The sequence below is a fragment of the Hemitrygon akajei genome, chromosome 1, assembly GCF_048418815.1.
Source record: "Hemitrygon akajei chromosome 1, sHemAka1.3, whole genome shotgun sequence".
Classification (NCBI taxonomy): Eukaryota; Metazoa; Chordata; class Chondrichthyes; order Myliobatiformes; family Dasyatidae; genus Hemitrygon; species Hemitrygon akajei.
In genome coordinates this window covers 176444944-176468695 of record NC_133124.1, presented here as the reverse complement: position 1 = coordinate 176468695, position 23752 = coordinate 176444944, and the positions used below count along the sequence as shown (strand labels likewise).

The following is a 23752-nucleotide window of genomic DNA, read 5'->3' as shown; positions in this document are numbered from 1 at the left end:
TCTGTGTCTGATCCCTGTGATGGGACAGTCTGCAGGGAACTGCATTTCATCTGACCCATGGAGTGGGCAATGGGACAGAGAGAGTTTCACCCTGTATCTGGTTCCAGTATGTTATTATGGGATGGTAGGAGGAGGGAGAGATTCATTGTTTGTCTGACCCTGGGGCTGTGATGGGGCAGTGTATAGGGAACCACTCTATGAAGGGGGGATGACATCCCTCTGAACCCACTGGCCATGATACTCCTCTCCCGGCAGGTGATCACGGCCCCTGTAAGTTCATTCCAAACACTGGCTTCCTCAACTGTCCCTGCACAATGTCCAGGTCCCCGAATGCTGAGCAGATCCTGTGGCTTCACAACCTCGGACAGTTCCAGGATAACTGCACCAGAGGCAGAGGCACCGAACTCCGCTGTCAGATCGCCAGGGAAGCCAGGGTGGAAGCTGGTGGTGTCACCCTGAACTACACCCGGGGTATCCCTGGCACCGTCTTCTGTGAGATCTCCAACAACACGTCCGGTAAGTGCTGATGGGAGTGGGAGTACCGTGAGGGTCTGATACTCCAGACTGCCGCCATTCTGATGTACATTCTCTCCGTGCCACTAGAGGGAGACTCTGGTTTCCAGACTTAGAACAGTTCAGCACAGGAACAGGCACGTTGGCCAAAAATACTTTGTCAAATTAATTAAACCAGTAATGAAACCCATAACTGAACAGATCCCTCCTGACTACACATGGTCCAAATCCTCTCCATTCTCTGCCCAATCACATCAGCTTCTAAGAGGTTCCTGAATGCCTTCATCATATTAGAAATCAGAACTGGTTCATTATGTCACGTGTACCTATTGAGAAATATACCTGAAACATAACCACTATATATACCGGAAATATAATCATTATGTATTAGCTATTTACTATACTATGTAATCACTTTTAGGTACCGAATATTAATATGTATTATTTTACTAGGCAAATTTTGTTATGTGTTGTTTTCACTAGATAATTTGTACTCTCTTAGCTGCATATTATGGCACTTACAGTACACCTGTTTGGTTAGCAGCACTATTAGCTGCGATGTATCCCATGTATTACACTCAGCCTTTGCTTAGTACGAGATAACGGTGGCGGACAGGATGCTGCGAGCAGGAATGTAATGTGAGGGAGGTTGTCTGGAAAACATAATCTTGGCCACGAATAAGGCCCCAATGCGAACGGGTGAAAAATAATGGTGACGCACCGAGAGCTAGGCAAGAGCGATTAATTAATTCATATATAGCTGATATGCAATTAAAACTTGATTGGGTATGGCGATGAAACCGAAATGTTACTGAGATAAGAAATTACTATAAAGAATGCTGTACACCGGAGCTCGGGGGGCTTTCGGTGACAAGTTCATTGATTGCCTCAGCCTTTGTTTGCAAATAAAGGTTTAATTTTCTTGAAGAATTGTCTGTGTCTCCAGGTCATTTCAAGTAACCACGACAAAATTGGCGACCGCGGCAGGACCGGAAAGAGACCCGCGGAAAGGAAACGGCAGATTGGGGACGCTTCCCAGTCCTCCGGGACCCCACAAGACTAACAGAATTAAGGGTGCACCCAAACAAAAGGAAAGCGCTTTTTGCGACAATTTGGACTAAGAATTCTGTTGGCTTTGGGGAGGTCTTGGAGTCTCAGAAGTGTGGAACCGCTGCCGAAGGGTCTCTCTGGTCCAAAGAATCTGGCAGAATTGGGGGTTAACAGGAGGCTCAGAGGATTGATCAAGAACACTGCAGTGAGGGTAAGTACAAATAAGTTAATAATAAGTTAAGAAAAAGTCCACGTGGTGTTGGTAAATCCCTGTGGGTACCACTTCGCACAGAGCGAAGGGCTGCACGGGCAGGGTAAGGAAAAGAAACTTCTGTGAGTACTGCCCTAGGTTGAGGGCTGTTCAGGCAGAACGGAATAGAAGGTAAGAAGAATTTGATAAATTGCTTAAACACTGGTAGAATAAACTGTAGGGCTAGGCGTAAAGATAGGATCGGGGAAGTATTTGAACTATGAGACTTTTAAGAAATAGTACCTAAGAGAAGGAGAAAATAACATGGCGGAGGGAAAAAGGAACAGCAGTAGACATACTGTGCAAGAAATTCCCGGTAAGTAGAGGTGAGATTACTGAAAGATGGGAAAAAATTTCAGAAAGATGGGAAAAAAGAACCAATAGCCTGGTCACAAAGTGGCCAAGAGAAGGAACGTTTGATGTACGGTAAGTTTGTGCGAAGAAATGGAGGGACTAATTAAAAATTACAAACCAAAAGATAAATCTAAGAAAAGAGGGCAAAAAAGAGAACGAGAAATGGAAGTGCTAAAACTCTTCAGAACGGAGGGAGAAAGGCTGAGGAGGACAGGTAGAATATTGATTACAAGCGAGGAAGACACTAAGATGCTGGAGAAACAGCCTGTTAGAGAGAGAGGAGGGTACGGTGAGAAGCTGGCTTCAGCTCCGTACCCGGATGCGAAAGAAACAGAAAAGCCCCCTCCCTATAATGAGGAAGGAACCCCTAAGTAGTGCCCCCTGCTGACGGGAACAGTAAACATGCAGGGAGAAGTACAAGTTTGGGATAATGAGGAGGAAAATAAACAATACGAGAAGGAAAAAGCGGTGATATGGAAGGAGATACAGGCAGAAAGGATAAAGATGGAACAGGTACAGAGAAAAATGGAAGAAGGGATTGAACGGATGAAATACTTGAGAGAGGAAAAGGAGTATGAGGAGTATCGGTTATACTATAGAAATAAACAGACTAGAAAAGAAAGTGGCTCATCAGGGCAGGAAAAGATGAGGCATTCAAGAAGAAGTGGAAAAAAGATAGGAGATGAGAGTCTTGGAGAAACACAAGAGAGAAGGGAAACAAGCACGAGTAAGGATCATGAGGAGTCCCTGCCACAGGTGTACAGACACGGACAGGAAGAAAGAGAAGGTGACTCATTGGAGGAGCAAGAGTTAAGTGGAGAGAGAGAGGATGCAAGAATTTGTGGGGAAGAGGTAGGAGGCAGAAGCCTAGAAGGACAGAAGGAGGCAGTAGGGGAGCGACTTGCAGAAGTAGAGAGAAAGCCAGATAAGTTACTGAAAGGGGATTGCCAGAGGAGATGCGAAAAATACTCCAGGGGCCAAGCAAGTATTGAATCAAGACAGAAAGGAAGGACTCCACAGGGAGACCGAGGGAAGAAGAGGACCCCGGAGACATTTGTGTGGGAGGCAGTAAAGACATACCCTGAGACAGATGGGGAGTCAGGCGAGGAGGAGAGCCAGGGCAGGTGGGAAGAAGGAGGAAGAATGATGCCGTTGCTAGTTAAAGGATCAGGACAAGTGCAGTATATCCCTTGGGGATCCCAGGACCTAGAAGGGCTGAAAAACACTCTGCCCAATCTACATGAAGGAGCAGGGAAATGGATTAGAGCCTTTGAAGAAGAAACAGCAGGACTATTATTGGCTATGGGAGATTTGAAGGCACTGTTGATAAGGTTGATGGGAACCTCCAAATTTAACGAACTAATGGAAATGGCTGGCATAGTAAACTCGAGCGACCCGAGAACTGACGGAGACGGGTTTGACAGAGTGAGGCAGAGGGTATGGCAAGCCCTCAGAAAGCTTTATCCACCCAAAGTGGACCCCAAAGCCTTAAAAGGGGATCCACTGGGAGACACTGAAAACCCAGCAGCCTACGTAGAAAACCAGTTGAAAAGGTGGAGACTGGAGACTGAGCAAGAGGTGGAGAATAGCTTATTTATGACCTCACTGTTCCGACATAGCATTTTGGATGCAATGCCTCCACAAGTAAAATCCAAACTGGAGGAAGTGGTTGGGCTGATGTCAATGACCCCACAAGAATTTAGAAATCATGTAGTCCATGCGGTTGAGAAATACCAGAAAGACAAACGAAGGTTGGCTGAGCAGCAGGAAGAGGTGCAAAGAAAGTTAATACAAATGCAGCTCGAAGAACTCAAAAAGAAGGAAAAAGAGAAAAACAAAAAGATGCTGCCAGCAACCATCGGTTCGAGCACAGCCATCGAACTGGACAAAGCACTGCTATATGGAGGGACCGATCATACTGTAAGACAAGGGCTGGAAAACCCCATGCCAATAATCATCTTTGGGAGAGCATTCCCACAAATGCCCTATCAGGAACAGACTAAATTCAAACAGCCCAGACAGGACTGGAAGTTCCAAGGAGGGGGACAGAGAAGCTATGGGCAGAGGGGACCAGTGAGGAAACAGGGGGAAAGAGAGGTAGAGAGATTGTGCTGGGGATGTAATCAGCCAGGTCACATGAGAAGAGATTGTCCGTTTACACTATGGCCTGTCACACACCAGCAGGAACCGATAAGAAGGGAATTAAAGTTTAGCCAAGGACCAGCCTTCACGGGCCCAAGTGGACCTGTAAACCCCTATGTAAGGTATTAGGGGTGCCCCGAGAACTTGAGTGGGAAGGAACATTACCCAATGATAACAAGGGAGGAAGATGAGGAACCCATTGTTCAGGTTATGTTAGAAGGGCAACTGACACCAATGATGATAGATACTGGAGCCACGTACACTTGTGTACAGCCACAGTATGCCCTTCACCTTCCCATGTCAGGAAAGTTTATTAAGACGGTAGGGTACTCGGGGAAAACACAGTTGACACAGTACACGGCTCCAGTGCATTTGAAAATGGGAAATAAAGGAATTGTCTTACCAGTACTAGTATCTAAAGGAACTCCGATTAATTTGTTAGGCAGAGATGCTCTATTCGAACTGGAATTAAAATTAGAATGCACCAGAAATGGGTTAAGTGGGGAAGGGGCAGGGGCTCAATTAATAGTGCGAGAAGATAAGAGAGCCAATGTTTTTTGGATAGGGGACATAGAAGATCAGATCTGGGATACCTGGGAAAAGTGGAAACAGGGTGTGCAGGCCATATTACCTGAGGCTGTAGCGCCCAAATCTGAGTTACATTGTACTGTAATTTTCGATGAGGCTCAGAATAAGGAGATAGAGAGGAGATGGAACATAAGGACAGATATTCGACAACACCTAAAAGGGGAAGCCATAGTAATTGGGAAGCAGGGGGCAGCCCTGCAAGTCAGGTGGAATACCTTCTTGAAAGAATGGTACAGGATACCGGAAGCTGTACCCCACATAACCCTGCTGGTAAATGAGGGATACCAGTCTAAAGACTTAGGACCCCTAGTAAAGCAGGTAAGCACCGTAACGGTTTGGAGAAAGGTTATGCCTGAGGTATGGATATCCGGAGCCAACAACTACATTAAAATAGGGGTAAACATAGATGTGACAGGAACTATGAAGGAAGTTGAAGTAACTCCTCAGCCACACATGCCGTTGTTGGGGAAGGCAAGGGGTCAGCAGAAAGATAAAAGGTTAGATGAGTTGCCGTCTATTCTGTGGTCACAGCATGACACGGACGTAGGGAAAATAAAAACAGCTAGTCCGGTGGAAATAAGGCTGAAAAGGGGAGCAATTCCACCCAGGAGACCACAATACCCTCTAAGACCAGAAGCAGAAGAGGGAAGAGCATCGACAGTGCAGGGGTTGCTTGAAATAGGAGTGCTTAAAAGAACAAACAGTCCATGCAATACCCCGTTGCTGCCGGTCTTAAAAGCAGATAAATCTAAGTGGAGATTGGTGCATGATTTGCGAGCGGTAAACAATGTGGTAGAGGACTGGCCAGCGGTAGTCCCCAACCCACACACTAATTGACTAATGTTCCACCAGAAGCAAGTTACTTTTCAGTGATTGATTTGTGTTCGGCTTTCTTCAGCATTCCTCTAGCCGATCAGTGTCAGTATTTGTTTGTATTTACTTACAGAGGTGCTCAGTATACCTATACCAGAATGCCGTAAGGATTTAAACATTCACCACATGTTTTTAATAAAGTATTGAAGGAAGATTTGGATGGCATTTCGCCGGAAAGTACACTGATACAGTATGTGGATGATTTGTTGATTTGCTCTGAAAGTGAAGAGCAGTGTGAACGGGATACTGTGATACTTTTAGAGAAACTGGCATATGGAGGACATAAAGTATCTAAGAAACAGCTGCAATTTTGTAAGCAGCAGGTGGAATATTTAGGAAGGATGGTATCTAAAGGCGTAAAGGCAATAGCACCAGATCAGATTGAGGCAATAACTAAGGCCCCCAAACCCCAGACTGTAGGACAGATGATGACGTTTTTGGGAATGGCAGGGTACAGTTCAGATTGGATAGGAGAATATGCTGAGATTGTGGCACCTTTGAGAAAGATAATGAAAGAAGCAGGACATACAAATTTGAAGAACGGCTTACAGTGTGGAAGCAGAGAGGTTTTAAAAAAAGTAATGGAGATCCCATACAACATTGTCAGCAAATTCTAGACTTAATAAAAGCCATAATGAAACCTAAAGCATTGGCTATAGTAAAATGCCAGGCACATAAAAAGGGAAACGATGTAATAACAAAGGGAAATCAAGCTGCAGACAAGGCAGCCAGAAAAGTGTCTGGGTGTATGTCAGCTGTCATTGCCCCCCAGGTAAGCCTAACTCCAGAACCTGAGGTAGAGGACCTAATTGAAATACAAGGTAAGGCAACTTTGGCAGAACAGACGATGTGAAGAAAAAGGGGGGCCAAGCAGAACCCGGAAGGCTTGTGGAGCATGGAAGACGGTTTGTTGGTAGCGCCCACCCCTGTACTGACAATTCTGATTTCAGAAGCGCATGGGATGGACCATTGTGCAAGGGGGGAAGTGATAAAGAAAATAAAAAAAGGATGGTTTCTGGTCGCCTTATTTACAGGCTTCGGTAGACTATATTTTAGCACAGTGTGAGGTTTGTGCACAGAATAATGTTCGAAGGGGGATTGCAACCCCAATAGGTCACATACCCGTGCCTGAAGGACCATTTTGACATCTGGTGATCGACTACGTAGATATGATAAAGACGGTAAGAGGGAAAAGATACATTCTGGTGGTAATTGACAGGTTCAGCAGATGGGTAGAGGCAGTACCCTCGAAAGTTCCTGACAAATAAGTGATCCCAAGATTTGGAATACCTACGGAGATTAGCTCGGACAACGGTTCGGCCTTCATCCAAAGGGTGGTCAAATTGGTATTACAAGTACTGAGAATAAAACAAGGGTTTGGATGTTTGTACCACCCACAGTCACAGGGCATGGTGGAAAGAATCAATGGCACTCTGAAGGCCAAACTAAACAAAATTTGTGCAGAGACTAGACTGAATTGGGTTGATGCATTACCGTTAGCATTAATGAGTTACCGTATGCAGACTAATCGAGTAACGTGCTTGACACCACATGAAATGCTAACTGGAAGGCCCATGCCAGTGCCCCAATGGAGAGGACCATATAAGGGACCCAGTTTAGAGCAATTGGAACTTGAACTAAGACAATATATGCGACAATTAACTATGATCCATCAGTCTATTTATACACAGGAAAAACAGAAAGAGCCGGAGACCGTCCAAAGGGAAGGTGGCAAAACAGACAGGTACTGGATTGGCTTTTGGCAGAAAGAGGGGGTGTGTGTGTGTGATGTTTGGAGATCGGTGCTGCACTTTCATGCCGAGCAGTGCTGGCCCTGAGGGGTCTTTCACCAGAGCGGTGAATGAATTAAAGGATCTGCGGAAGGAGGTCAAACAGAATGCAGGATTTGGGCATCAGTGGTTTGACTGGTTAGAAAGCAAACTAGGGGGATGGGGTGCGTGGCTGACTAAATTGGCAATGACTGCAGGCATTGTGCTGATAAGTTGTGCATTTATTCTGTGCTGTTTTCTTCCATGTCTCAAGACTGATAATGCGTGCGACAGCAAAACAATTCCCGATGCTCCTGGAAATTGTTGAATCTGACCCTAGACAAGGAGAAAAGCCGATGATGTACTGTTACAGTCTGCACGATGCATCAAGCGGACTGGAGGGTGTTAATAATGTGAATACTAGTCTGTAAGGGTGTCTGAGTCTTTTTTCCTGTCTCATCTACGGAGGGACAGGTTTTTGGCTCAACAGCCTAGGATAACAGAGAGAGATCATTTTGAGCTCCGAGTATGGAAATTGTAGTTGACCTAAATTTGGGATTAAAATGCTGGACTTTATTTTGGCTTTGGTGCACGGCCTCTGAGTGTTCTCTTTCTGTGTGAGACCCTGTGGGTCTCAAAGGGGGGATTATATTGAGAAATATACCTGAAACATAACCACTATATATACCTGAAATATAATCACTATGTATTAGCTATTTACTATACTATGTAATCACTTTTAGGTACCGAATATTAATATGTTGTAGCGGTGTGCTACACGAAGCGCTAAAATAATGACACGGGGTCGGTAAACTGCAGTCAAAGTTAAAGTTTATTCCAACTTCACAGCCTTGCTTTAAAGCCTCCCTCCCCCGCCGGATGCCTCGAGAGGCACGTACTGACACCGCCTCAGGCTTTCTCCCTTTGTTGCGGACCTAGCCTTTGTGCCTGCACGCTGGCTAATTGTCAGCCGGTTCGAGTGTGCTAGTAATTGGGTCGCCACAATGTATTATTTTACTAGGCACATTTTGTTATGTGTTGTTTTCACTAGAATACTTTGTACTCTCTTAGCTGCATATTATGGCACTTACAGTACACCTGTTTGTTTTGCAACACTATTAGCTGCGATGTATCCCATGTATTACACTCAGCCTTTGCTTAGTACGAGATAACGGTGGCGGACAGGATGCTGCGAGCAGGAATGTACTGTGAGGGAGGTTGTCTGGAAAACATAATCTTGGCCACGAATAAGGCCCCAATGCGAACGGGTGAAAAATAATGGTGACGCACCGAGAGCTAGGCAAGAGCGATTAATTAATTCATATATAGCTGATATGCAATTAAAACTTGATTGGGTATGGCGATGAAACCGAAATGTAACTGAGATAAGAAATTACTATAAAGAATGCTGTACACCGGAGCTCGGGGGGCTTTCGGTGACAAGTTCATTGATTGCCTCAGCCTTTGTTTACAAATAAAAGTTTAATTTTCTTGAAGAATTGTCTGTGTCTCCAGGTCATTTCAAGTAACCACGACATACCGAGACAGTGAAAAACTTGTCCTGCACACTGTTCAAACAGATCAGATCATTACACAATAGAACAGGGTCAAATAATGACGGGAAGCAGAAAGAAGTGTCACAGCAACAGAGAAAGTGGAGTGCAGGTAAACGATAAGGTGCATGATGATAATCTATCTGTCATCACGAGGGGCATGGATGGGGTGAATACACATAGCCTTTCTCCCGAGGTTATGCAGCGTTTTAAGCAGCTTTCTCACTCAGAAAAAGGTCCATACCTGGAATGAGCAGCCAAACTAAGGGTCTGGTGCAGGTACAATAACAACGTTTAAAAGTCACTCGGAGAGGTACAGGGATGGGAAAGGTTTCAGAACGAACACAGGCCAATAGGACTGGCTCTGTTGGTTTGTGCCCCAAAGTGCATGTTTCTCCGGTGTGTGACTGTGTCAATGGGTCCTGGAACAGACCAGCTCTGTGGGACAGGCTCATCTCTTGCTCCTTTTGCACCGAGCTCACCGCTCCTCCCCACGGGACCCATCCGACCTCAGAAGCGTGGATCTAAGGTCAGCCGCCCGACTCTGAGATGTACCCGCTGTGTTTTTCAGGCGGGGAGGGTCCCAGCCAGAGGACACAAGTAGACCAGCTGTCTATCCCACCACAGGTGACATCTGGGAACCCACTGTCCACGGAGACAGACGGAAGACGGGTGCGGGACACCACTACGAGTGCGCGTATGGAGATAGTAATTCCAGGTGAGGCTTCCCACTCTGTACCTGAAGGTTGAAGTGATCTGTTCTAGGATGTAGAAGCAGAATGAGGCCAATGTAATTTATAAGAGTTTTGCATCCGTCTTCACTGTGTAAGACACCAGCAGTATGCCAAAAATCCGAAAGTGTCGGGGCAGAAGTGAGTGTCGTTGCTATTTCTAATGAGAATGTGACTGGGAAGCTGGAAAGTCTGCAGTTAGAATCGTCACCTGGAGCATGGACAATACACCAGGATTCTGAAGACATTGCAGCATTGGGAATGATCATTCAGTTATCCCAACTTCACTGGTTGGGAAGATTGAGGATGAGGTTTCTGGATACTTGCAGGCACATGATTAAATAGGCCAAAGTCAGCATGATTTCCTTCAGAGGAAAACTTGATGGAATTCTTTGAGGAAATAACGGGCAGAATCGACAAAGGAGAGTTAGTGGGTGCTGTTTACTTGGATATTCAGAAAGCCTTTGATAGGCCACCACACAAGAGGCTATTACACAAGATGAGAGCTGAGAGCCCATGGTATTACAGGAAAGCATCTGCTATGGATAGAAGATCGGCTGACTGGCAGGAAGCAAAGAGTTGTGGGAGGGAAGGGAGACCTTTTCTGCTTGGCTGCCAGTGGGTAGTGGTGTTCAACAGGTTTTGGTGTTGAGACCACTTCTTTTCTCATTATATATCAATAATTTGCATGAGGGATTTGATTGCTTTGTGGCCAGGTTTGTTGATGATACAAATAGAAGCAGAAGAGTAGGTAGTGTTAGGGATACATGAAGTGTGTGGAAGGTCTTGGACAGATTAGGAGAATGTGCAAAGAGGTTGCAGATGGAACACGGTGTAGGGAAGTGTGTGGTCATGCACTTTGGTAGAAAGTGTGGACTGATTGTTGCCAGACAGGGTGTTTGAGTATCTCAGAAACTGCTGATCTCCTGGCATTTTCACACACAACAGTCTCAGAGTTTACACAGAATATGTGAAAACAGAACAAAACCCAAAAAATCCAGTCAGCAAAGTTCTGTGGGTGAAAATGAGAGAGGTCAGAGAGAACAACCAGACTGGTTCAAGCTGACAGGAGGGTGACAGTAAGTCAAAGAACCAGACATTACGACAGTGGTGTGTAGAAGAACATCTCTGAACACATGAGATGTCAAACCTTCAAGTGGATGTGTGACAGCAGCAGAGACCATGTACATACACTCAGTGGCTACTTTATTGTCCACCTAATGACTTGGTCTCAATCCACAAATTCAACACTTTCAGAATGGTGAAATTACTCATAATTCCAAAGTGACTTCCCTTTATCCCGTCACAAACAAGAGAAAAGCTGCAGGTGTTGGATATCCAAGCAATGTACACAAAATGTTGGAGGAACTCGGCAGGCCAGGCAGCATCTATGGAAAAGAGTAAACCATTCCTGATGAAGGGTCTCAGTCTGAAACGCTGACTGTTTACTCTTCTCCATAGATGTCACCTGGTTTGCTGAGCTCCTCCAGCATTTTCTGCATGTTCCTTTATCCTGTCGTAGTTTCCTCGGATCCAGATGGAAAGGTCCTTCCCTGCATCCACTCTATCCAGGATTTTCTCTATCCAGGAGGCTTCAATGAGACCCCCTTCCCTCATCATTCAGAACTCCAGTGAACACAGGCCCAGAAACATCAAACACTTCCCAGTAGTTGTTGTGAACTTCTGGACTGACCCCCCAAATGGCACCTTTCATTCAAAGTAACTAGAAACACACTGACCAACACAATATTCCAAATGAACCCTCACCAGTGTCTTGTACAACTGCAACGTAATGTTCCAGCTTCTGACCTCTGTGCCTTGACTGATGAAGGCCAGTGTGCCAAACACCTTCTTCACCATCCCGTCTACCGGTGACACCATGTTTACAGAATCCTGTACTTGTGATTTAGAGACGGGATGGAGAGATACAAAAGGCAGTGAAGATGGAGAGTATGTGGGACCATGGGATGGATGGAGATATGGCTGGGATGGATGTGGATGATGATGCAGCCATGGGAGTGGGGAGGAGGATGGGTATCAGACTTTCCCATATTGATCGAGTATGTTTCTGGTGAAACCAGCCTAATTGTAACATTTCCATTCTACAGTGATGCTGGTGGTGGTGGTGGTAGTCTTAATTGGTGTCCCGGTTCTCATTCTGTGGTAAGTGACCTTGTTGCTTCCTGGGGAATCCTAGTGTTCAGTTCTCTCAACTGCGGCATCCTCGCTCACCGTCACTCCGATGCCCCACATCGCTCACCGCCTCCTTGACCCATCTCTGTCGCTCGGTGAACAGACTCTCAGTGACCTTCCCCTCTGTTGTACCTCCAGGAGACATCGTCAGGAAATGTGTCCGAAAATGATAGCCTAGCTGGAGATGTGCAGGGTGCCATGCACAGGGACATCCCACTGTCAGCAGTGTCAATACCTCAAGCAGCACATCCATCAGGTCTCCCCTCAGCCTCCGACACTCCAGAGGAATCTGCTCCAACCCGTCCAATCACTCCACATGACTAAACCCCCACCACCCGATCCCGACAACATCATTGTGTATCTCCTCGGCTCTCCCTCCAATGTGACCCCAGCCTTCCTGTAGTGCAGTCAGCTGATCTGTACACAGTGATCCCAGTGCAGTCTGACCAGTATCTTGTCAAGTTCTAACATAACATCCCAGATTTTGAACTGTGTGAAATGCCTGTGCTTGGTATACACGGTCCAGTGCCAGGGTTTACACAGATGACCCAGGGATGCTCTTGCACCCAGGAGTCCTGTGTTTCTCTCCTAGCCCCATACATTGGATGCCTGGTAGACAACCAACGGTCAATTCCAACCCGGATATAGGTTGGCATGGAATGTCACAGAACTATACAGCACAGATACAGGCCCTTCTGCTCGTCTTCCCACAGGGGAAGCAACCTTCTAGTTCCACCTTCAACTTCTCATCACCAGTTAATGTTGGAACCGATTCACCAGCTTGCCTTGGACCTCAGGAGCCTCTGGACCAGCTCTCCCTATCAAAGATCTAACCAAAGTGTAGGGCGATAACATCTACCTCACTGTTGTTGCCAATCATTATAGTCACCTCCTTAAAAAAACTCCTGGGAGGGGGTTGAATTCTCCTGTGCAAGGAGGATCTGAAGGGCCTGTATAGTTCTGTGACATTCCAGGTCAACCAATTCCCATTTGGAATTGATGGTTGTTTGTCTACCAGGCGTCCGATGTCTGGGGGAAACTCTGGACCCCTGGGTGCATGGGCACCCCTGGGTCAGTTAGGTCAAACCTGGCTTCCAGGCATTCAACTGCAGATACTAAGCACAGGCTTTTCACGCAATCCACAATCCCATGGGAGTAATTCCTGCCTTTCCACACATCTCTCAAAGGATTGGATGTGGGAATGACAAAGTCTGCTTTCTAGGATGAGAACACCAACTATCCCTCCCTGTGTGAGAGGGATCAGTGTTGTAAATATTTATTGTGTTTATCTTGTATTTATGGCAATATATTATTGTTAGATTGAAGTGTTCGGCCCAGAGTGAGTGAATGGGGGATGGAGATTGGGAATGTAATCCGAAAATAATGGAAACACTCAGCAGGTCAGGCTGCAGGGGGGAGTGGGGGTAGAGGATGTCCCTGATGGGGTAAAACCGGGGTAACCACGGGGAGAAGGTGCAGACAAGCTCACTGAGTGATTGGGAGCAGTTAGGGAGTGAGAACAGCCAGGAGTCAATATGTCACAGGTTTACAAACACCCAATCTACAGACACCCTCATCCTGTTCAAATAACTTTGCACATATCACCAAATATGGTGAGGTAGTGGGCAGTGAAGGGTGTTATCTCACATTATAGTGAGTTCCAGATGACCTGGGAAACTGAATCAAGCAATTACAGATGGAGTTTAACTCAGAGAAGTAAAACACATGTTTGTGTAGGGGAATACTTTGTACCTAGTGATCACAATGTCATTAGTTTCAAGGTAATTATGGAAAAGGGTAACTCTGATCCTGGGATTGGCATTCTAAATTGGAGAAAGGGCAACTTGGATGTATCAGAAGGGATCTAGCAAGTGTGGATTCGGACAGGATGTTTTCTGGCAAAGGTAACTTCATAAGTGGGAGGTCTTTTCAGAGGACAAAGCTTGTATCAGCTGGTCAGAATAAAAGGCAAGGTTAACAGGTTTAGGGAAGCTTGCTTTGAGAGATATTGCTGTCCTGGTTGAGGAGAAAAAGGAGGTGCATCGCAGATAGGAACAAGTGAGGTAGCTGAGTAGGAGAAATGCAGAAGAACATTAAAGAAGAAATCAGGAGGGCTAAAAGGAGGCATGAGCTTGCTCTAGCAGACAAGGTGAAGGAGCCGAATGATTGCAAGGCAGAAAATTTGCCCTCTGGAAGATCAGAATGGTAATCAGTGCGTGGAGTCGAAAGAAATGAGGGGAGATGCTAAATGGACGTTTTGCATATGAATTCAGTCAGGAGATGGACAGAGTCGATGGAAGAGAGGCAAAGCAGCGTCGAGCCCGTGGATTCTGTACACATTACAGAGGAGGAGGGGTTTGTTGTCCTGAGGCAAGTCAGGGTGGACAGATCCCCAGGGCCTGACAAGGTATCCCTTTGGAAAGCAAGTGCAAAAATTGCAGGGGCCCTGGCAGAGATATTTAGAGCAGATGAGGTACCAGATGACTGGAGAATGGCTACTGTTGCTCTGCTGTTTAAGGAAGACTCTGAGAATAATCCAGGAAATTATAAGCCAGTGAGTCGACATCAGTGGTGGACAAGTTATGATAAGGTATTATCGGGACTGGTTGATTGGGTATTTGGATTGACAGGGACAGTCAACAAAGCAGGATATAACCAGGAAAAGTGAGCAAAATAGTGAGGTAGACCATAGCTTCACAGACCATTCAGAAATCTGATGGTAAACTGGAAGTTGTACTGAAAAGGTATTTTTAAAATTTTTATTTAGATATGAAGCACAGTCACAGGCCCTTCCAACTGGACAAACCTGCACTGTGTGTTACTCCAGACAAATCTGTCCCTTTTGGAATGTGGGAGGAGACCAGAAACCTGAGCACTCGTCGGATCCCGTGCGGAGACGGGGAGAACATACATCTCCTTACAGACGGTGGTGGGAATTGAACCCGGGTCACTGGCTTTATAATAGTGACCTGCTATCCATTATGCTACTGTGCCCCCTGCACCTCTTTCAGCTGTTAGTCGTTAATACAAACAATGCATTTCACATGGAACAAACACAGAATACAAATTCTCCCACCCTGTCCCACTGCATTTTGTGTCAAGAAATATGTCAAGTCCTCTTATAGTCAAGTACATGTTTTGTACGCAGTGGCACAGGTAGACAGGACCGCTGGCCTTCAGCAATCAGGAGATTTACAATATTGATCACCCTGCTATTGGACAGATGCCATTCAGCTGCAGAGAGAGCCGAGGGGATTTGAGGGACAGATGTTGAATTCATTGGGACTTTCTGCACAGTAAGTAGCGTCGGAGACTGAGGGGTGATCTGACAGAGGGTATAAAATTTGAAGGATATAAACAAGTTCCCACCCCCAGAGTTGGGGAAGCAAGGAGACATGTTTATGGTGAGAGGAAACATATAAAAGGGAGCAGAGAGATGGGAAAAATCCTATTTAAATGGCAGAACAGACTCAAAGGGCCAAATGGCCTAATTTTGCTCCCTTGCCTTCTGTTGACAAACTGCCCGGCAGCACAGAGACGGGAAAGGAGTGGGGGAAGGGCCAGGATGCAGGGAGAGATGAGGGGAGATCAAACACGAGGAAATCTGCAGATGCTGGAAATTCAAACAACAACACACACAAAATGCTGGTGGAACACAGCAGGCCAGGCAGCATCTATAGGGAGAAGCGATGTCGACGTTTCGGGCGAGACCCTTCGTCAGGACTAACTGAAAGGAAAGATAGTAAGAGATTTGAAAGTAGTGGGGGGAGGGAGAAATGCGAAATGATAGGAGAAGACCGGAGGGGGTGGGATGAAGCTAAGAGCTGGAAAGGTGATTGGTGAAAGTGATACAGAGCTGGAGAAGGGAAAGGATCATGGGACGGGAGGCCTCAGGAGAAAGAAAGGAGGGGGGGGGGGGAAGCACCAGAGGGAGATGGAGAACAGGCAAACAACTAACTATGTCAGGGATGGGGTAAGAAGGGGAGGAGAGTCATTAACGGAAGTTAGAGAAGTCAATGTACATGCCATCAGGTTGGAGGCTACCCAGACGGTATATAAGGTGTTGTTCCTCCAACCTGAGTTTGGATTCATCTTGACAGTAGAGGCGGCCATGGATAGACATATCAGAATGGGAATGGGACGTGGAATTAAAATGTGTGGCCACTGGGAGATCCTGCTTTCTCTGGCAGACCGAGCGTAGGTGTTCAGTGAAACGGTCTCCCAGTCTGCGTCGGGTCTCACCGATATATAAAAGGCCACACCGGGAGCACCGGACGCATTATACCACACCAGCCGACTCACAGGTGAAGTGTCGCCTCACCTGGAAGGACTGTCTGGGGCCCTGAATGGTGGTGAGGGAGGAAGTGTAAGGGTAGGTGTAGCACTTGTTCCGTTTACAGGGATTAGAGGAGGGGAGATGCCCAATTACTGCTGCGAACACTTAACCCCTTCTAAACCAGAACCAGAAAGATGGAGTTAATAAGACATTCCAAAATAAGGAGTTACCTATCAAGTTCAACTTGCATGACACAGACTGCAAAGAAGCTTACAGATTTACGGAATTTCCGCAATACAAGCATCAAAATGCTGTCCGGTATCTCTCCATTGACTCGGGGTTATTAAGGGTTACTAAATGCGGACTTCCTATTGGCTGTCCTGTTAGCAGCGTCAAAGCAGAACCAATCAGTGCTCAGAACGTGGGCGGGAGCAAGTAGTAAATGTGAGGCGGGCACGCTTCAGAAAGAGGATTAGTCATCGGTGTATTTTCCACACTGTGGCCGTGAAGAAATTTGGAGTGGATGTCCGCCCGGAGAATGATGTTCCTCAGGTAAAGATCCCGGTGCTCCTGCTTCTCGACCTACCGGTCGTGCGCCTGCTGCCCGGGAACATTTAAGAGCAGACGGCTGACAGATTCTGCAGAGTTCACTCCTCACCTCAACCTATCTTTCTCCTCAGGTTCATCCCAGTCTGTGTGTGGCTGTTCACGGTCGTATCTGCTGCTCGTAAGTACAACATAGCATAGAGGCAGATTCTGTGTCCAGGGTTGAGTGAGATTCATTGTGTCCGATCCCTGTGACGGGACAGGGTGCAGGGAACTGCATTTCATCGGACCCATGGAGTGGGCGATGGGATATTGCAGAGGGAGTTTCACCCTGTATCTGGTTCGAGTATTGTATTGAACAGGTACTTTGGATCTGTCTTCACTAGGGAAGACACAAACGATCTCCCGGATGTAATAGTGGCCAGAGGACCGAGGGTAACGGAGGAACTGAAGGAAATTCACATTAGGCAGAAAATGGTGTTGTGTAGACAGGATGGAACTAAAGGTTGATAAATCCCCAGGGCCTGATGGTCTGCATCCCAGGGTACTTAAGGAGGTGGCTCTAGAAATCGTGGATGCATTGGTAATCATTTTCTAATGCTCTATAGATTCAGGATCAGTTCCTGTGGATTGGAGGGTAGCTAACGTTATCACACTTTTTAAGAAAGGAGGGAGAGAGAAAACAGGGAATTATAGATCAGTTAGCCTGACATCAGTGGTGGGGAAGATGCTGGAGTCAATTATAAAAGATGAAATAGCGGCACATTTGGTTAACAGTGTTACGTACCCGTGGCACGTGACAGGTGTTGAATCTATACTGGACTTGAGGTAATGGTCTTGTGATGGTGGAGCGACATCATTTTCCCGCCAGTAGAGGTCATGTGACAGGTTTTTTCACAGGGTATAAAAGGAAGACTCCTCCCTGTGAGGAGGGGCAGTTCGTGGCTGGATTTGCTATGTTGACTTCATGCCACTGCGTGATTTAATGTTATGACGCAGTTTAGTTGAAAGATGGAGTTTTATTTAATGCCTAAAGTTTAAAAGGTCATTGCCAGCAGTTTCTTTATAATACTGCTAGTTGAGAATTAGTGGAGAGTGAAGATCGGAGTTCGGGAGTTAAAAGATCAAGGAAAGTCGATTTCGACGGTGAAACAGGTTCGACCTTGTTTGATCCTCATTCGGAAGGAATTCGTTGACTGTGCTCGTGTTAATCCCCGTGAATAGCAGAAAGGATTGGGAACAGTTTTGTAAAGGAAAGGTCAGTGCCTTTAAGCCGTTTCATTTCACCTTCGTAAATTCTTCGTGGGAAAAGTGTAGTTCGATGGGGAACTGTGGCGACACGACGTGAAAGAGAATTTAAATCGTCTTAAAAAGTCTCTCCCTTAAATGGACTGTAAGCATTTCGAACCTTTGCAATACTACTTTGAAGAACTGTTTTTGCCACATCGCTTTAAGAACTGTTTAAGCTGCCGCACAGCAGCTGATTTCCGGTTACGTTAGTGATTTGTTTACTTTTGGGGGTTTGTTTTTCAGTGTTTAATAAACGTTTTGTTTGTTATCAAAACCCTGCCTCACTCATATTTATTGTTGCTTGAATCCGTAACAACAGTAACAAACTTTTTGAGGATGTAACTGTGAAAATGGACAAGAGAGAGCCAGTGGATGTAGTGTACCTGGACTTTCAGAAAGCCTTTGATAAGGTCCCACATAGAGATTAGTGGGCAAAATTAGAGCACATGGTATTGGGGGTAGGGTACTGGCATGGATAGAAAGTTGGTTGGCAGACAGGAAACACAGAGTAGGGATTAACGGGTCTTTTTCAGAATGGCAGGCAGTGACTAGTGGGGTACCGCAAGGCTCGGTGCTGGGACTGCAGCTATTTACAATTTCATTAATGATTTAGATGAAGGGATTAAAAGTACCATTAGCAAATTTGCAGATGACACAAAGCTGGGTGGCAGTATGAAATGTGAGGAGGATGTTATGAGAATGCAGGGTGACTTGGACAGGTTGGGTGAGTGGGCAGATGCAGTTTAATGTGGGTAAATGTGAGGTTATCCACCTTCGTGGCAAGAACAGGGAGGCAGATTCCTATCTGAATAGTGTCAAGTTCAGAAAAGGGAAAGTTCAACAAGATCTAGGTGTTCTTGTTCATCTGTCACTGAAAGTAAGCATGCAGGTACAGCAGACAGTGAAGAAAGCTAATGTCATGTTAGCCTTCATAACAAGAGGAATTGAGTATAGGAGCAAAGAGGTCCTTCTGCAGTTGTACAGGGCCCTGGTGAGACCACACCTGGAGTGTTGTGTTCAGTTTTGGTCTCCAAATTTGAGGAATGACATTCTTGCTATTGAGGGAGTGCAGCGTAGGTTTACAAGGTTGATTCCTGGGATGGTGGGACAGTCATATGTTGAAAGATTGGAGCGACTGGGCTTGTACACACTGGAATTTAGAAGGATGAGAGGGGATCTGATTGAAACATATTAAGATTATCAAGGGATTAGACATGCTGGAGGCAGGAAACATGTTCCCGATGTTGGGGGAGTCCAGAACCAGTGGCCACAGTTTAAGAATAAGGGGTAGGCCATTTAGAACGGAGTTGAGGAAAAACTTTTTCACCCAGAGAGTTGTGGATCTATGGAATGCTCTGACTCAGCAGGCAGTGGAGGCCAATTCTCCGGATGCTTTCAAGAAAGAGTTAGATAGAGCTCTTAAAGATGGTGGAGTCAAGGGATATGGGGAGAAGGCAGAAACAGGGTACTGATTGTGGATGATCAACCATGATCACATTGAATGGCAGTGCTGACGTGAAGGGCCGAATGATTGTCTATCATGGGATAGCAGGGGGAGGGAGAGATTAATTGATTGTCTGACCCTGGGGCTGTGATGGGGCAGTGTATAGGGAACCACTCTATGAAGGGGAGGATGACCTCCCTCTGAACCCACTGACCCTGATACTCCTCTCCCAGCAGGTGATCAAGGCCTCTGTAAGTTCATTCCAAACACCAGCTTCCTCAACTGTCCCTGTACAATGTCCAGGTCCCCGAATGCTGAGCAGATCCTGCGGCTTCACAACCTCGGACAGTTCCAGGATAACTGCACCAGAGGCACAGGCAACGAACTCCGCTGTCAGATCGCCAGGGAAGCCAGGGTGGAAGCTGGTGTTGTCACCCTGAACTACACCCGGGGATTCCCTGGCACCGTCTTCTGTGAGATCTACAACAACACGTCGGGTAAGTGCCGATGGGAGAGGAAGTACCGTGAGTGTCTGATACTCCAGACTGCCACCATTCTGATGTACATTCTCTCCGTGCCACTAGAGGGAGACTCTGGTTTCCAGACTTAGAACAGTTCAGCACAGGAACAGGCACTTCAGCCCAAAATACATTGTCAAATCAATTAAACCAGTAATTAACCGGTAACTAAATAACTCTCTACTGCTTGCCCGATTGTCCACATCCCTCCAGTTTCTGCCCAATCACATCAGCTTCTAAGAGGTTCCTGAATGCCTTCATCATATTAGAAATCAGAACTGGTTCATTATGTCACGTGTACCGAGATAGTGAAACACTTGTCCTGCCCACTGTTCAAACAGATCAGATCATTACACAATAGAACAGGGTCAAATAATGACAGGAAGCAGAAAGAAGTGTCACAGCAACAGAGAAAGTGGAGTGCAGGTAAACGATAAGGTGCATGATGATAATCTATCTGTCATCACGAGGGCCATGGATGGGGTGAATACACATGGCCTTTCTCCCAAGGTTATGCAGAGTTTGAAGCAGCATTTTCACCCAGAAGAAGGTCCATACCTGGAATGAGCAGCCAAACTAAGGGTCTGGTGCAGGTACAATAACGACGTTTAAAAGTCACTTGGAGAGGTACAGGGATGGGAAAGGTTTCAGAGCGAACGCAGGCCAATAGGACTGGCTCTGTTGGTTTGTGCCCCAAAGTGCATGTTTCTCCGGTGTGTGACTGTGTCAATGAGTCCTGGGACAGACCAGCTCTGTGGGACAGGCTCATCTCTTGCTCCTTTTGCACCGAGCTCACCGCTCCTCCCCACGGGACCCATCCGACCTCAGAAGCGTGGATCGAAGGTCAGTCGCTCGACTCTGAGATGTACCCACTGTGTTTTTCAGGCGGGGAGGGTTCCAGCCAGAGGACACAAGTAGACCAGCTGTCTATCCCACCACTGGTGACATCTGCGAACCCACTGTCCACCGAGACAGACGGAAGACGGGTGCAGGACACCACTACAAGTGCACGTATGGAGATAGTAATTCCAGGTGAGGCTTCCCACTCCGTACCTGAAGGTTGAGTGAGCTGTTCTAGGATGTAGAAGCAGAATGAGGCCAATGTAATTTATAAGAGTTTTGCATCTGTCTTCACTGTGTAAGACACCAGCAGTATGCCAAAAATCTGAGTGTCAGGGCAGAAGTGAGTGTTGTTGCTATTTCTAATGAGAATGTGACTGGGAAGCTGGAAGGTCTGCAGGTAGATACGTCACCTGGACCATTACGACAGTGGTGTGTAGAAGAACATCTCTGAACACATGAGGTGTCAAACCTTGAAGTGGATGTGTGACAGCAGCAGAGACCATGTACATACACTCAGTGGCTACTTTATTGTCCACCTAATGACTTGGTCTCAATCTGCAGATTCAACACTTTCAGAATGGTGAAATTACTCATAATTCCAAAGTGACTTCCCTTTATCCCGTCACAAACAAGAGGAAAGCTGCAGATGCTGGATATCCAAGCAATGTACACAAAATGTTGGAGGAACTTGGCAGGACAGGTAGCATCTATGGAAAAGAGTAAACCATTCCTGATAAAGGGTCTCAGTCTGAAACGTTGACTGTTTACTCTTCTCCATAGATGTCGCTGGCTTGCTGAGCTCCTCCAGCATTTTGCTTGTGTCCCTTTATCCTGTCGCTGTTTCCTCGGATCCTGATGGATAGGTCCTCCCTGCATCCACTCTATCCAGGACTCTTCATTGAGACCCCCTTCCCTCATTGTCCAGAACTCCAGTGAATACAGGCCCAGAAACATCAAACACTTCCCAGTAGTTATTGTAAACTTCTGGACTGACCCCTCTGGAATGGCACCTTTCATTCAAAGTAATTAGAAACACACTGACCAACACAATATTCCAAATGAACCCTCACCAATGTCTTGTACAACTGCAACGTAATGTTCCAGCTCCTGTATTCGGTGCCTGGACTGATGAAGGCCAGTGTGCCAAACGCCTTCTTCACCATCCCGTCTACCGGTGACACCATGTTTACAGAACCCTGTACTTGCGATTTAGAAAAGGGACGGAGTGATACAAAAGGCAGTGAAGATGGGGAGTAAGTGGGACTATGGGATGGATGGAGGTATGGCTGGGATGGATGTGGATGGTGATGTGGATGTGGGAGTGGGGAGGAGGATGGGTATCAGACTTTCCCATTTCGATCGAGTATGTTTCTGGTGAAACCAGTCTAATTGTAACATTTCCATTCTACAGTGATGCTGGTGGTGGTGGTAGTCTTAATTGGTGTCCCGGTTCTCATTCTGTGGTAAGTGACCTCGTTGCTTCCTGGAGAATCCTAGTGTTCAGTTCTTTCAACTCACTCACTGACCCTCCGGTGCCCCACCTCGCTCACCGCCTGTCCAGTACCCCACATCGCTCACCGCCTCCGTGACCCATCTCTGTTGCTCAGTGAACAGACTCTCAGTAACCTTCCCCTCTGTTGTAGCTCCAGGAGGCAATGCCGGAGAAGATGTCGGAGAAGGTCGGTCAAGATGGAGGTGCACAGTGAGATCCCACTATCAGCAGTGTTGATACCTCAAGCAGCACGTCGATCAAGTCTGCCCTCAGCCTCCGACACTCCAGAGGAATCTGCTCCAGCCTGTCCAATCACTCCACATGACTAAACCCCCACCAGCCGATCCCGACAACATCATAGTGTATCTCCTCATCTCTCCCTCCAATGTGACCCCAGCCTTCCTGTAGTGCAGTCGGCTCAACTGTACACAGTGATCCCAGTGCAGTCTGACCAGTATCTTGTCAAGTTCTAACATATCATCCCAGCTTTTCCATTCCATCCCCTGATCTCTGAAGGGAACTGCACTGTACGACTTCTTCACCATCCTGTCCCATGGTGTAGTTGCTCTCAGGGCTGTCTGGAATTGTATCCCACGGACTCTCTGTTCCACACCCCCAGTGTCCCATCATAAATTGTGGATGTTCTGCCCGAATTTGACATCCCAGAATACATCACCTTGTCCTCATTGGTATTAAACTCCATCTGTCTCTATCGGCCCAACTTTCCATCCAATCTGTATCTGAGCCAACCTTGTCAATTCTTATAGTTACCTCCTTAAAAAAACACTTGCAGAGGGGAGGAATTCCCCTGTGGAAAGACGAGCTGAAGGACCTCTATCTGTGCTGTATAGTTCTGTGACATTCCAGCCCAACCTATTCTGGATTAGATTTGATGGTTCTCCCAGGCATCCAATGTATGGGGGGGGGGGGGGGGGGACACTAGACCCTGGGTGTACATGCACCCCTGGGTCACCTATGTAAACCCTGGCATTGGACTGTGTACACTAAGTACAGGCATTTCACACAGTTCAATATCTCATGCGACTAATTCCTGCCTTTCCCACACCTCTTAAGGAATTAGATGTAGGAATGATGAAGTCGGTTTTCTGGGATGTGAACACCAACTAGGCCTGCCTGCTGAGAGAGGGATCAGTGTTGTAAATATTGTAGTTATCTTGTATTTATGACAATATATTATTGTTATATTGAAGTGTTCGGCCCAGAATGAGGGAGTGGGGAATGGAGATTGGAAATGTAATCAGGAAATGATGGAATCACTCAGCTGGTCAGACAGCATCTGTGGGGGGGAGACACGGAGTTAACATTT

The 23752-nt window shown here is 46.5% G+C and overlaps 1 protein-coding gene across 3 annotated transcripts; it reads left to right on the top strand.

The window, feature by feature from the left end:
• Nucleotides 1–258: 258 nt before the first annotated feature.
• Nucleotides 259–23324, top strand: LOC140732504 (uncharacterized). 3 transcript variants are annotated; one of them, XM_073055281.1, is made up of 6 exons: nucleotides 16150–16844; nucleotides 16973–17019; nucleotides 19809–20069; nucleotides 20976–21122; nucleotides 22345–22396; nucleotides 22577–23324. In XM_073055281.1, the coding sequence occupies exons 1-6, from the start codon at nucleotides 16816–16818 to the stop codon at nucleotides 22752–22754; spliced, it is 714 nt and encodes a 237-aa protein (XP_072911382.1). In that variant the 5' UTR covers nucleotides 16150–16815; the 3' UTR covers nucleotides 22755–23324. The 3 variants fall into 3 exon arrangements, with proteins under 3 accessions (XP_072911387.1, XP_072911382.1, XP_072911376.1); XM_073055275.1 differs by having other exon boundaries at nucleotides 19806–20069; XM_073055286.1 differs by lacking the exons at nucleotides 16150–16844; nucleotides 16973–17019; nucleotides 19809–20069; nucleotides 20976–21122 and adding exons at nucleotides 259–516; nucleotides 9664–9810.
• Nucleotides 23325–23752: the final 428 nt, after the last annotated feature.

Bases quoted from the DNA above. Each gene is read 5' to 3' on its own strand.
- LOC140732504 (XM_073055275.1), top strand. From the start codon at position 16,816: ATGTCCGCCCGGAGAATGATGTTCCTCAG. The intron at 16,845-16,972 runs GTAAAGATCCCG...CTTTCTCCTCAG, and splicing joins CGGAGAATGATGTTCCTCAG to GTTCATCCCAGTCTGTGTGT. The intron at 20,070-20,975 runs GTAAGTGCCGAT...TGTGTTTTTCAG, and splicing joins GATCTACAACAACACGTCGG to GCGGGGAGGGTTCCAGCCAG.